Source organism: Dicentrarchus labrax, unplaced genomic scaffold (assembly GCF_905237075.1).
Source record: "Dicentrarchus labrax unplaced genomic scaffold, dlabrax2021, whole genome shotgun sequence".
NCBI lineage: Eukaryota > Metazoa > Chordata > Actinopteri > Moronidae > Dicentrarchus > Dicentrarchus labrax.
In genome coordinates, this window is record NW_026136716.1 from 5,426,374 (window position 1) to 5,440,798 (window position 14,425).

The 14,425-nt window shown below is 39.5% G+C and overlaps 1 protein-coding gene across 1 annotated transcript; it reads left to right on the plus strand.

The window, feature by feature from the left end:
• Positions 1-551: 551 nt before the first annotated feature.
• On the plus strand, positions 552-13,988 carry LOC127378534 (carboxy-terminal domain RNA polymerase II polypeptide A small phosphatase 1). Its single transcript, XM_051427429.1, has 7 exons — positions 552-1,341; positions 7,766-7,914; positions 8,087-8,182; positions 8,725-8,781; positions 9,367-9,459; positions 10,368-10,553; positions 11,166-13,988. Exons 1-7 carry the CDS (start codon positions 1,269-1,271, stop codon positions 11,292-11,294), a joined length of 783 nt encoding a protein of 260 aa, XP_051283389.1. The 5' UTR covers positions 552-1,268; the 3' UTR covers positions 11,295-13,988.
• Positions 13,989-14,425: the final 437 nt, after the last annotated feature.

Consider the following 14,425-nt stretch of genomic DNA (forward strand, 5'->3'; position numbering starts at 1 on the left):
AGAATATTGCACAGGTAATTGCATAACACAAAATAAATCTGTCACATATTTTGCTATTTAATATGTATTGTATAAAATTTAAATCCTGGACAACATTGCAATGAGCAGAAGCTTTTTCTTTTCTTGTTTCTTTCTAAAGGCACTTAATTTATCTTACAAATATTATATAAAATCACTCACTCCTGGTAAAGCATGTGAAAATACCACCTGGAAATAACATTTCATCTGAGGTTAACACCAAACAAATAGCACACCATCACAGAAAAGAATACGGTACAATAAGTTACCAGGCAAAATACTTTGATTTATAAACTATGATTTAGTAATAATTTAGATAAAAACATTGTGTCATGAACAACCAGCGGGTAGAAAGCCAGCGTACACACACACTACATTTGTGCGACGCTCCCCGGCTCTAGCAGTTTCAAGGGAACCCAAACTGGGCGTTTCTTTGCCGCTTCAACAAAAAAAGTTTTGCTGTTTTGCAAGTGTTTACTAATAGCGGACATTACACAACCACTGCAGCACTACACACACACACACACACACACACACACACACACACACACACACACACACACTATAATGCCGTCAGTGTGTAGCAAACACGGTGTAACAAACTTCAACGCTGCTGTTTAATACGCTTCAGTGTCGCAGGACTAGCTGGGGAGCTAAAGTGACAGACTGCGGCGCGTGAATAAAAAGATCATTTTACATATAGAACATCACGGTGGCGCGTTCAAGCGAGGCGCGCGCAACTTTTGTAGCACGTATCCACAAAAAATATAAATATATATATTTCACTAACATATCCCGGTGCAGCTAGTCTGTTAGCTGTACGGTTTTTGGAACAACTTTTTTTGTTTTGAGGCTACTTTTAAGGGACCATCGTCAAACCTGCAGACGCCAGGAGAGGCAGTGTTGTACGCGGCCCATTCCCTCACTGCGCCACTTTAAGTGAAATGGGACGCCTTGAAACCTCCATGTTTGTATCTTGAAAAAGTGCGAGCGGAGTTGAGCACCATATTGAATCAAAGTTGCCATCTCGTCGACAAATGTTTTTGCAACTTTTTCGGGACTTTAAAAAACTTTCCGGCAGGTGGGGTTGGGGTGGGAGCGGACGACGACATCCGAAGAGAGTAATGGCCGAGCTGTAGGGGCGACTTGTTGCGATGTTTCCCGGTTTGGTTTAACGCAGCACCGACTCAGCGAACAGTCTCTTAACTTTTAAAGTGTGAGGTCAGCACTCTGGACCAGACCTGGATGTGATGGACAATCCGTCTTCAGTGATCACCCAAGTCAGCCGGGATGAAGAGGGCAATAAAGCCGCAGGAGAGAGGGGTAAAGTGGCTTTATTTTATTTTTATTTTTTTTAAATCTTTTGTTTATTTATTTGTATTCTGCACTCATGTCAAAATTAATAAAACATAAATAAAGTTGTGCGGGGGGTTTTGAGAGTAAACAATCCTGAGCTCATTAATCTGCATTCAGTGTAACAACACACTGCAGTCTGCTCCACACTTATCAATAACACTGTTACATTCAAAGTGTCACTGAGCTCCAGAGTATGGCTGCGGCCCTTTGGCCTGTGATGAAAGTAAAAGGAAGTGACGTAAAAATGTTTGATTAAGGTGGTTTTAATGCTTTCATATCAGCCTTATAGACTAAGTACACTCAAGAATATAGTATAAAGTATGAGGTGCTTTATTCCACTGTAAGAAACTTTCTACCTTATAGAGAGAATTACAACTTAAAGTTTGTTTAAATGATACAACAACTGCAAGGAGCTTATTAAGTCTGATGCTTTGTTATAAATAGAAGGTGTCACTTTGACCTCTGGGTAATTGTGACAACATCTCTCACTATTTTCTGATTTATTTAGCCTATTTATTTATTATTTATTTATTTTACAAACCAAACAATGAACTGATTTAATGGAGAAAATAACAAGCAGGTTAAATCCATAATGGAAACAATCATTAGCTGCAGTCTTATGTGAAACGCTTACAAATTAGCTCCAACTACAACAGTGAAATCCTGCTTTTACATTAGTGCATGATGAAGTCCATTTAACCAGGACTGTTACTTGTAGTGGAGTATTTGTACAGTCTGGTTTTAGTACTTTTTCTTCAATAAGTGTCCTGAACACTTGCTGTCATGAGCTCTTTATCTTATTACAATGCTGCTCTGTTTCCCTCTTAACTAGATGAACGGCCTGTGAAATTCTCATTTCCACCATGCTGCACTACTTTTATCAGTCCTCTGCTTGCTGACATGGGTTACTGTACACAAATCAGTGAGATACCACGCAGAGTGTAAGCGCAGGTTACTGAATAATCAGGTGGCCTGTCGGTCATCATCCCTGAGAAAATGCTGCCCTCTCACATTTTTTATGTCTTGTGTCACTTTCCGGCCAGCAGACTGTCACATTTATTGTAAACAACACTGCTATTTAAACTGGAGCTGCAGTTAAACCCGTGCACACTTTGACTTTTAAAGGATGACTTGTCAAGCAGTGGCCTCCTTTGTAAATGTGCAGTAGCCTGTCTATTACATAACGCTGTCCCCACACATTGAGAACGTATGAACTCACAGCTGCCCGTCAACAACATGTTTACTGTGTGTCCCGCCTAAATTGATTGTGACGTTAGGAAACCCATCATTTGTTCGCTTCGTCAAATCAAAAGAAAACTTTTCTTAGTTTCAGTTTCGCTGCAGTTTCAGGTTGCATTTGGAGGATCCGTACAGGGTTGTTTTTGGTAGTTCCCCACTGAAAACAGACACGCTGTTGACTAAATGGGTGTAAAACTATCTGAGCGAGACAAATACTGTCAGCTGAAGGTCTGATAACAGCTCTGTGGTTCTCATGCAGGGGTATCTCTGATGTAGTGTTTCTGAACTTTGAGGTCAGCACTGAAAAAGGTGTTTCTTAACACTACGACTGATTCTGACTGTTCATTTTTTTATATAAATAAGCTACTGTCCATTGAACATGTGACTACGACTCTGACTGCGCTGCGAGATTATGAATTCTGGGACCTAAAAATGGGGTCAAAGGTCAGAAAAGGTGGGGGGAAAAAACCCTGAACTGGACCTGTAGAGACCCTCAGGATGCCGCTCCTTGTGCTCTTAGGCTGGATTTTTGCACTTATCTATTTAAAAAAAAAAAAAAGTTGCACAGTTCTGTTTGCGGTCAGGTCAGTTCATAATTTCCCACTAATTATGGCGTTGTAGCGTCTGTAACCCGGCCTCCAACCGCGCTGGTGCTTGCTCATATATCGGATTAGTCAGTCAAACAGGCGGATATCTGCATCTTATAAATATCAGGACCGATCAGTAGGTTCCTCCTCCATCGCAAACTGTAAATCTGCATGAAGCTGTTCGTTCGTTGCACATTTGATTTATCGGTACCTCTGTAACACCACCAGCCGATCTAAAAGGCTTCATTAGTCTCTGTGTTTTCATTGGAGACCTTTATTGTCACATGAAAAGCTTAACAGCTGTTTCAATCCCTAAGTTAGGCAAAAATATTGGCAGCTCAGTCAGTACCAGCATCTGACACTCTTGGTTCAAGCCCTTCCTGCATTGATGAAACTGGTTTCCATATATCAGGTGTCACTGAAGCCACAGATAGGGACCAGATTTAGGATGTGACTCAATGAGAGTGGAAGCGTCGATTACAGGAAACCGCTGACAGTCAGGACTTTAAATGGATCCTGAGCTGATAAAAAACGATCTGATAAGGCTTGGATTGTGAGTTATTCCACATTGTTGTCATGCAGTCATACAGCGGCATTTGAATCATTCCTTGTCAGCAGGTTATGGGACAGGAGATAACACGTCGAGGGAGGCATTTCTCCCTAACTCACAGGTGATGTCTAGGAAGTTGTTGGAACTGCGTTTAATCTTCTGGTATTTATAATTTGACTGACTGAAGTTTGTCTCTGTGATGTGACAACAAAGAGTTCAAGTCATGATTACCTAAGGCCAGCAGCACGAGGATTATACTATAATTCAACTGATGGTGTTTCTCATCCTGCGGTTGCTTGTGCATTTGATTTTAAGGCTGCATGCCTTATCCTACATTGTTTTGAGTCATTGTCACAATCAATAGCGGCTTATAGATATGTTCTCGTCTTCTTTAGACTCTCCAGAGACTTTACACAGCAGCACACATCAGACGATTGTTTCATCTTTGTGTGAAGCCAGATGCGTTGGCGGGCAGTTTAACACCACAACTTAAAATACTGCAAAATTACATGCTACTTCTTAAGTAACAGTATATTTATGAGGCTTTTTATTTGTTGAATTTGAGCAATATACCATTTCTTTGTAGCATTTGCACATGTGTTTAAAATGGTTGGAGAGCAGTTTGGAGCGATTTGATGCCCCAGAACTTACTCTAAGGCTGAAGATGGGTACAGTGTCTTTCACTGTTAAATGTAATCAAATCTACTGTGGCCCGCGTGTATGTGTGAGTCAAAAGAAGAAGAAACTTGAAATAGATCTAGATAGATACACAGTATGACTGTTTTTATTCGATCTTTTGAAAATTGACAGAAAATGAACATTTTTGATTAATTCATTTTTCAAGCAAAAATGCCAAATGTTGTCTGGTTCCAGCTTTAACGAAGTGAGGATTTTCTGTCTTGCTGATAGTAAATTGTCGCAATAAATGAATAATTGAATAAAAAATGCAGACAAATCTCTCCTTTAACCTATCTGTGAGCCAAATGTGGATGATTTAATGTTTCTGTGGCACTCTTTTCAGTGCATGTGACCTGCAGAAACCAATTGCCTGAACAAAATGCTTGGAAATAACTCACTGGATGGGGCTGTAAAATCAATGCATACTTTTGAAGAGAAAATCGCTCCTTTTTGTATCATAAAACACATTTATTACGGTGACAGGGCAACAAGGATTGTCCCTTTTTTTTGATGATTCAGGTTTGCCCAGCAGTCAGGGGATATTTCCTCAGCAGACAGCCTGCGGTACGTTCCACTCCACTTCATGAATTAGCTCCTTCCTTGTCATCTTCACAGTAACTCCTTTTTATGAATTAACACCCTCTCTGGTTTCTAGTGGTCAGCACCCAGTTAGTCATTTTTCCTGGTGAAAGGCGTGCGATAAAAGAGATGAATATTCATGAGTGAGCAAATAAGGAAGGGAGTGTGGGCAGAAGGGAGTGAAAAAGGAAACAAAGGAGTGAAGAGCGTAATGAATAAGGACACAAGGGGCAGATAAAGAGCCATTAAATGGTTTACTTTGGCTTTATTAAATACCTTAAGTCCCCTCTCTCATTGCTTAAGGTCAGAGTCTTGTTGGTATGAGGCTGCGTTATCTGGCACAAATTAGCATTATTTGGTAAGAAAAACCAACAATAGAATCTCTGTTTGAATTTATAATAGCATAAAAATGGGAGATAACACTCAAATACATGAATAAATTGAAATCCTGCCGGTTTCCAAAACCTGATTTAATGTGAAATGGACTCCGTGTGAAGAAGAACCTGCACGGATAACAGCGTCACAAGCCTTCTCCTGCTACGTTAAAACACCGATGGCAAGCAGCTTCCTCCACTGATACCCGTCTGTTTCCTCTTCCTGTTTTGGCCCGAGCGTGGCAGAGGCCAGCGGAGGGTCAGACGGGGTTTGAATCCACAAATGCAGTAGGAGGGAACGGCAGAGAGGGAATGAAAGAGGCGTGAGAGATGCACAACAGAGGCTTGTGTGTTGGTAACACAGTCACGTCCGGACAGACAGAGAGAGAGAGAGAGAGAGAGAGTGAGAGTGGTGCATAAAGAGGCCGGGAAAAAAAAGATGTAAAACAGCACAAGCAAACACTGTAAGGAATGAGCTGTGTACCTGTTGAGCTGCACAGGTGAACAGTTCCTCCTCTCACATACCGTGATTGATAGATAAGGGTGCGAGACTAAAACCCCTCCTACGTCATTCGCCAAGTTCTTCTCGTTAATCGTCAGTTTGGCAGGAATCAGCCGGAGCTTTGGTTATGTTGCCTAAAAATGTGTTTGGGTCTAACTTGTTTCACACAGATATCTTTTAAAAGCTGCTTTTCGAAGGTGTTAGCGGTTGTTGTTTGCAAACTGTACCACAAATCGTCTTCCTTTTTAATTCCATTTAAAATGTTGATTAGGCCACGTTGTTGCTCTACTGAGGCTGAAGTAAATGTCTGTTACTGTTTGAGCAGTTTGGTTGCATACCATTGAGGTTACAGCTTTCATACCATGCGGATTCACTTGTGTTGCCCGTATCCATGTATTTTTATAGCATTTTATTGTTTTAAATTGTTGTTAATGGTTTACTTTTATTTTGTTAAACATTAGTGTTTTAAAATGGGCCATTTTCCTTCCCTGTTAACTGCTGTCTGCCTTATTGGTGATGTTGTGGTTATATTACATGCAAATATGGCTGACTTTAATGTCATAATGCATAAAAACAAATACAATGGATAAAGGCATACATAAAAGACAAGAATATGCAGTGTTAACATGCATTACGCTCTCTAAATCAGTATTTATGAATGATTGTCTGACATCTGCCCTGCTCTGATTGGCAGCGGTCCACAATAAACTCATGATGTGCTTATGATGCCCTTATAGTGCTTAGTGCTCGGTGTTCATTGGTTGTGGTTGAGACTGATTGCTGCTGACATCAGAGGGGCGCTTACGCAACAGCTTCTGGCAGGGACGTGTGTCTCCAGGAGGGTTTGTGCACATGACAAAAGTATGAGGAAAGAAAGCTGCTGGATGTACTTTTTTTTGTTTTTTTTGGGGGGGGTTTACTGTTTTCACACACTCGCTGACACAAGAATGGAGCCATTAGTTTGGTGGCCATGTGGAAGAATTATCCCTAAAATACAGTTTAAAAGAGTTTCGACTTACTACTAGGAGTTTTTAACTGGCTTATGAAAACAGTCAATTTAATACTGACACCTCTGTATGACCTTTATAAATGAACCATCGTCGGATTCAGTTTGGATTTCCATGATTAAAGACAAAACAAGGAGGTGGATGCAGTACCGGTTTTGTCCACAGGGGCCGCCAGAATCAACACAAAATGAAAGTTCCTTGTGGAGGCTTTAATGTTTCTTCTTTTTAAAAAAAACCAAACTGAAATCTCAATAAGCTGCTCATTGTTAGGTTTTTCACATTTTGTTGTACAAAGTTTATTTGAATTCAGTTTAAAGGGTTTTCTGCTGATAGTATAATCTTTGAGGGTTGAACTGCTCATTAAAAACAACTAAATCAAATGGGTAATTCATTGAAATGAAATAAGTTTGAACCAAGGATTTTTTTTTTTTAACTTGATTACTTGTTTACAGTGCTGTAATGAATAGGTTGATGCTCATTGCGGTTTCCCAAATTCCCAAGGCGTGTCTTCAAAGGTCCAACAGTCTAAAACTTAAAGATATTCAGTTTATAATGAAAGAAAACTGAAAATAGTCAGAATGTTTGACGTTTTTGCTTAATTTAATAACTTATATGATTGATTAAGTTGGTCAGCTCTAAAATAATATCGCATGCGGTGACGAAAGCAAAAATATCAACTGGTTGATCATCAGAAAGTTATTTTAATAGTCATTTCAGTCATTTCTGGCTCCTTAAGTATGCTATATTTGCTGTTTCTTTGTCATATGTGATAGAAAACCGAATATTTTGGGGTTCGGGACGGATGTTGTTCAGGTAGTGGATCATTCAAAGTTATTGTAAACCAGCTCGGTGACCTCCTCCTATTTCCTCTGTAGGTTCTTCCCCCTCTCTGTCCTCCAAGAAGCCCAGGAGCAGAGGCTTCTTCTCCAGCCTCTTCTGCTGCCTGTGTCGGGACCAGCCTGAACCCCCACCAGTCAACAACAACGCCCCTCTGCTGGTGGAGGAGAACGGAACTGTCTCCAAGGTGTGTTTACCTTTGTCTCACAGGTTGCGTTTTTGTCCTGTTTTGTCGACTGTGGAAAGCTCAAATCTGCGTGAAATAGGTCTTTCTTTTAAATTTCAGCTGCTTTTTAGATCTAATTTCTCTCAGCTTTGTCATCTCTTAAATATTACATTTGTGGTATTTTCAAATCCAGGTGAAGCCACTGCTGCCTCCAGTGAAGTCAAAAGACTCTGGAAAGATCTGCGTGGTTATAGATCTGGATGAGACATTAGTTCACAGCTCTTTTAAGGTAAGAAGCGGGAAGAAAAACATTGTTGCATTAGTTACAATCAGCTATGTGCAAGTCTGTTCTTAAATTTCCAAGATGACGCAAGGACTTTAAGATTTTTTTTCCCGAACAAAAGCGCTTTAAAACACATAGTTGTCCCATGTGATCACATTACATCATGAAATAGTTATGTTTAATAGTAAAAAAACACTCTCTAAGGTCTACATTTCCCCCCATCTAGTTGTTGTTGGCTTTGACATTGACATTTCTGTCATTGCTGCCAAATACCAAACCCAAACTAGCTGGTTCTTAACCCAAATAAACACAGTCAGTCCTCCCTGTACACACACTGCAGACTGTTTGTCCCTACCTGCATCTGTCCTACAATAATACCAGTCATATTTTATATGGTAAGGCCTGCAGCGTCTCCATCCCTTGTTGTAAACGTTCTTGTTACTTGATGTTGTTGTTCAGTCATGCCTGCAATAGAAAAAAACTTAAATCTTCTGGAAATATCCTTATCCGGTTTGTTAAAATCAACTTTTTTTTTGTCATTCCAACAGCCTGTGAACAATGCAGATTTCATCATTCCTGTGGAAATAGATGGAACAATACACCAGGTAATGGTGGCATCGCTCAACAACCTCAGCAAACATGTTCATAACTTGTTGTCGTCTGTCATCCTCTAACATGACACGCCGCCTCACCGTCCTTGCGGTTGTTTGAGTGTAGTAGGTGCTGTCGGGGGTTTAAGGGATTTGAAGGAGGCTGCTTGGAAATGGATGACATACCGTGGGTCTGGGCCTGATTCAAGTAATCCAGGATAGGTTTGTTCAGACAAGCTCAGCCTATTCTGGGTGACTTGGTTCAGGAACGCTGCCCTCAGCCGCCAACACCACAGGAAGAAGAAAAAAATGGAGGAGAAAAAAAGGAGTCCTGGAAAATGTATATTTATTTATGTATATTTCCGATATTGATATGAGTATCTCGAATGCCTGTAATGTGTGCAATGCTTTCACCCATATGTACAACTACATCCCACAAAGTAAACCTTCAAACTGTCCAGTCATCATTTGCACAGATAAGATCACACACCAAAAGATAGTGTCATAGTTCCTCAGGCTCTTGAGGTTTGTAGAAACATGTTTTATAATTGAAATGTATGCTGTGTACGAACAAGGTTTTAAAATCCCTGCATATTCCAGGTGTATGTCCTGAAGCGGCCCCATGTCGATGAGTTCCTGAAGAGAATGGGAGAACTGTTTGAGTGTGTCCTGTTCACAGCCAGTTTAGCCAAGGTGAGGATTGTAAATTACTGTTTTTATACTTTACATTTAATTTTTGTTGTGTAGCAACTGCACAAGAAGTAGTAACTTTGAGTAATAAAGAGGGAGATTGTGTTGTTGCAGCAGCCAGTGATGAAGTTGACATTTTCACATTTTGAATAACCAGAGGTAGAACGTTTGAAAAAGAACCACTGGGACAACAGATTGCAGCATGAGGGTGTGACATTACAGTAGAACAAAAAAGGAAACCCTAGAGCAACAGCAATGTCTTAGAGCAAGAGGTGAAATACATTTGGTGTCAGTTGTTAATCTCGCCAGTTTAAGAGAGACAGGGAGCACGTGATTGGCTGTAAGGTAAGTGGGCGGTGACAACGCCACTCATGAAAAGTGACATTATGAAATAATAATTGGTACGAAATACAAGTGTTAAATCTAAAAATGCAATAATGAAATAAAATCAGACTCACAAATAAAATGTCTGTAATGAGATGAAAATGACTTTTTCTTAAATTGTTAGTTTGTTTAAATATTTTACACAATTTATTCTGATTGTTTATTTTTTATTTTATTAATATTGAACATTTTGGGGTTTCATTTATTCAGCTTTCACCAAATGGCCCGTCAAATCATTTATTTCAGCTTCAAGTAGAAAATGTATCTACAAATCTGCACAGCACCATAACCTAAAACTGCTGACTTCCTTTATAAGTGATTGCGAATATGTATATATATTTTTACTTAATACTCATGTTTACTATTTATGTTACGTACATGTTATCTATTCTGTTTGGTAACAGTTCATTGAAACACATTTTTTTTTAGCAGAAAAGGGTGCTCTTATGTGTGTGAAAAGGGCTTAGAATGGGCTTAAAGAATTGCTGTAATCCCTCCATTCATTTCCATCTTTGTTACGGCTGCAGTATGCAGACCCCGTCTCCGATCTCTTGGACAAGTGGGGCGCTTTCCGCTGCCGCCTGTTCCGGGAGTCCTGCGTCTTCCACCGAGGTAATTACGTCAAGGACCTGAGCCGCCTGGGTCGCGACCTGAACAAGGTCATCATTGTGGACAACTCCCCTGCCTCCTACGTCTTCCACCCAGACAACGCAGTGAGTATCCTCGGACCACTGAGTCATGACGGTGACAGTGATGTGTGTGGGTTGTGGAATTATTCACTTGCCTAATAAAGTCCTTGACATTAACAACTGTAGCACAGAAAAATGCATCAACTGGACTTTTCTGGTTTCGCCATGTTGCTGTAGCCTTAAAGCAAACTAACTATTAAAACAAAAAAAGCTGTTGAAGGCGAAGAGTTAGCCCACGAGAAATCTCATTTTGCATCTTTTCTAAACTGCATTTTAAGTATAAACTTGAATTTAAAGCACACATGCCAGTATTAAGCCCCTCTGATCCATTCTAGGTCATGTCCTACAAAAGGGTCAGGTTGCTTTGTCTTTTTTTTGTTTTGTTGGATAAAATATAGGAAAACATATCCATCTAGTTGTGACCAAGTAACATGTTAATATCTGTAACATAAAATCTAAGTTTGAGGTGCAGTCTTAGTTATTTTAGTATTAATTCTTGCAGAAATCTGACTCAGTGATTACTTTTTAGTGTTGATTTAAACAACAAAATTGTGCACCGTGATCCACAATGTCCAAAAAAACAAAAAAAAAACGTGAGAAATGATCCGGTTGCTGATAATATGCGTTTGCGTCCAGGTGCCTGTGGCCTCGTGGTTCGACGACATGTCCGACACCGAGCTGCTGGACCTCATCCCCTTCTTCGAGAGGCTGAGCAAAGTGGACAACGTCTACACAGTCCTCAAGCACCAAGGGGCCGCAAGCTAACAGCGTTGGACTTTTCATCTCAGCTCCGAAAAAAAAACGGCAAACAACAACGGAAATGCACACACCAGCACCGGCTCCAGCACCAGCTCCAGCTATCACTGCCCACCAGAACACAGACTGCTCCACGGCTAACAGAGCCTTCACCTTCCCAGTATCAAACCGAGACCACGTTCGGGAGTCTTCAGTGACTTCGACGGCGCCAGGGATGCCACAACGTGCTCAAACAGAGAACTGCCTGAAATTTTCCTTGTAACTTCCTCCCCATCAGCCTACCATGAACCAGCTGTTGTTGAGTGAATGAATGGATGAATGTTTTTAAGGACATTTCTGTGGTGTCACTGACCCTGCAGTAGAGTTAACAAAGCAGAAGTCTGTAGCCACGAATCCTCTGAACACAGACCGGGTACTGGACATAGACTTCTCTCATGGATTTAGCGGTCCGATCCTGCAACAGATGCAGGATTTGGTAAGCGGGAATCAAAGTGGAAAGGAATTCTTTGGAAACAAATAAACTTGATCAGTCGTTGTCATTGAGAAAGAAGAAGGTGTATACGTACTGTAGATGTCTTTGGACTAACGTTTGTCACCTGCCCTCATTTCGTCAGTTATCACACTATTTGTCTGCAGTCAGAAGCATGTGATCCTTGGGTGTGTCATTTTAGTGTTTTTAGAGCAATGTAATCAGGTATTTTTAAATAATCATGACAGTGTTATGGATGAATCTGATCAGAAAAGGTTTCTTCTTCAAAACTGTAAGTGGGTTTCTAATGTCAGTTATAATCAGGAGTTGTTAAATTCACTAATAACAATATTTATAATATTCTGCAGCAGGAAGCACACATTTTTGATCTCTGTGGGAACTTAATTCAGTGGGGAAACCACTTTAATCCATATAAAGAAATTGATCTATTCAGTATAAATTGGTATATACCAAAACCAATGAGCCTTATTAAATAAGCCAAGTCCTGTCAGCACTGGAACAGATGATGACTGCAGTATTTTTCCTAAAAACCTGACACTACTATGAATATCAATCCATCTGCACATGACGCTGAAAGAGCAGCTGCTATGTTTATCGGAGGAGGATTTCCAAAGGTGGTTTTAAAGATTCATGGACAGCCATAATGCAAAGTATCTGCACCTGTGTGTCAATAGATGTCATGAACAGTTGAGTCCAGAGACAAAAGAGGACCAGGATCGACTTATTTGAAATCAGTCATTGTTAATGTGTCTGATTGGTTCAGTTCTTTGTATTTAAAGCCACACACAAAACTTGAATTTCTCACAGCATTTACAGACTGTATTTGAATGGTTGTATGAAAAAAAAAAAAAAAAAAGTTACAGTTTGGTTCAAAGTACAATGTTTTCTTTACTTTTTTTTTTTTTTTTTTTCCTAAGCGGTACACATAGGCTGGAAACAATTTCAGGACTTTGTAATAAAACGTGTGCCGAGGGAAGGGGGGAGCTGCCATGAGGATGTGTGAGGCACACCTTTGAAAACAAAAAAGTGGTTTAATTGAGTCCAGATTTAAAAGAGAAATCCACCCTGAAACACTGTTAATAACCAGCAATTAGTGATTTATCTTCCACCTCTGGGTCTTTTTCTGTTATTTGGCTGGACGGTCTTATTTTGTTCCATTCACGTGACGTAATGGTGAATTCCAGTGCAGCTACAATGGAGTATAATAGATCTAAAACATGAACAGTGAATGTCAGGTTATGCGTTTTTTTCTTTTCTTTTGCGTGGTTGTCATTGCAGTGTGAGATGATTTGAGGGTGGAATTTTCCTTTTTAAAATCTCATCGACCACATCTGGGGGTCTTCCACGTTGAATCTGTTTGTTTTCCTTTAGCGCTACGTGGTGATGTTAGTTGCTCAGTTTTTCTCGGGTCATGTCAGACTCTTGTTAACTCCCTTATATGCGTTGACAATACCATGTGTTGACACTGATGAATGAAACAGTGGATTTGACTAAGAGCCTCCATAGCAGGCTTGTGATGTGACTTTACCTAGGCGTGATGATTAAATCCACACCATTAAGAGCTACTATATTATTTTTCTATGTTTAACAAATTATTGTCAATCAAATTAGCCTGTTTCTTTTCTAAATAATTCCTGTTTTTTTGTTTTATTTTGCCCAGGGGTGGTCCTTTTCATACAATATTTGGTTTGTTTTTGCTGTTTTCATGCAAGACCTGGTTGTTACCTCATATATTAATAGGTGATATATGGATCAGAAACACCAGCAAATGACTAAAAAGGATAGTATCTTACTGTTGTAGGCACATAACAGGGTAATTATATTGACGTTTGATTCGTGTAAGCCATCATCACATGTCTCAATTTAGCTTCAGTGCTGATAACTTCCTTTTTTTTTTTTGTTTAATTCATTGGCAAACAGGAGTATTTATAGGAACGTTCAGTCCTTTGATTACATGTAAAACAAGTGTTGTGTCACTACAGGGGCCCATTCACTGATACTGTACTTCTTACACATTCAGTAGATATGTATATTTTGTTTTGCAGTAATAAAGCAAACAAATTTTCATTAATATATGGAATATTCATGTTACTGTACTCATGATTGAATAGATGTAACCTAATTTTTCAACCTTTTGTTTTATCATACCAAATTATATATGGACTCTATGTAATAATGCCATTTTTTCCCCCATAAATGCTAAATGAAAGATGGTCCAAGTGCTGTTTTGTTGAGCATTTCTTCTTCCTAGAAACGTGGAATTATTTAATGCATATTCTACTAATTTAACAGAAGCCATTTTGACATGAAATAGTGATAACGGTCTATTGCATTAACAGTATGTATAATAAAGGTCCATTCTCTTCCTCAAACTTAACCTTATTCCAGTTAATTACATTCATTAAGATGCAGTAACACTAAGATGGCATTGTTGTTGCATTTACCTGCATCTTTTTGATAATTTGCATCTAAAATGTAGTGAGAAACATTGGCTTTAATTTAATTATTTTAAGATTTACGTATCAAGTAACACATGCAGTACTCCAAAGTATCCCTAGGGGTCCTCGTACCTCCATTTCAGAAATACTACCAAATTTTGTGGGGCCAAATGGGGGCAGCAAACTATATAAACATAACATTGTCAGAAAAA

Excerpts from the sequence above, each read along its gene's own strand:
- LOC127378534 (XM_051427429.1), top strand. The coding sequence starts at position 1,269 with ATGGACAATCCGTCTTCAGTGATCACCCAAGTCAGCCGGGATGAAGAG. Across the intron at positions 9,460-10,367 it reads TCACAGCCAGTTTAGCCAAG|TATGCAGACCCCGTCTCCGA; the intron begins GTGAGGATTGTA and ends TTACGGCTGCAG. Across the intron at positions 10,554-11,165 it reads TCTTCCACCCAGACAACGCA|GTGCCTGTGGCCTCGTGGTT; the intron begins GTGAGTATCCTC and ends GTTTGCGTCCAG.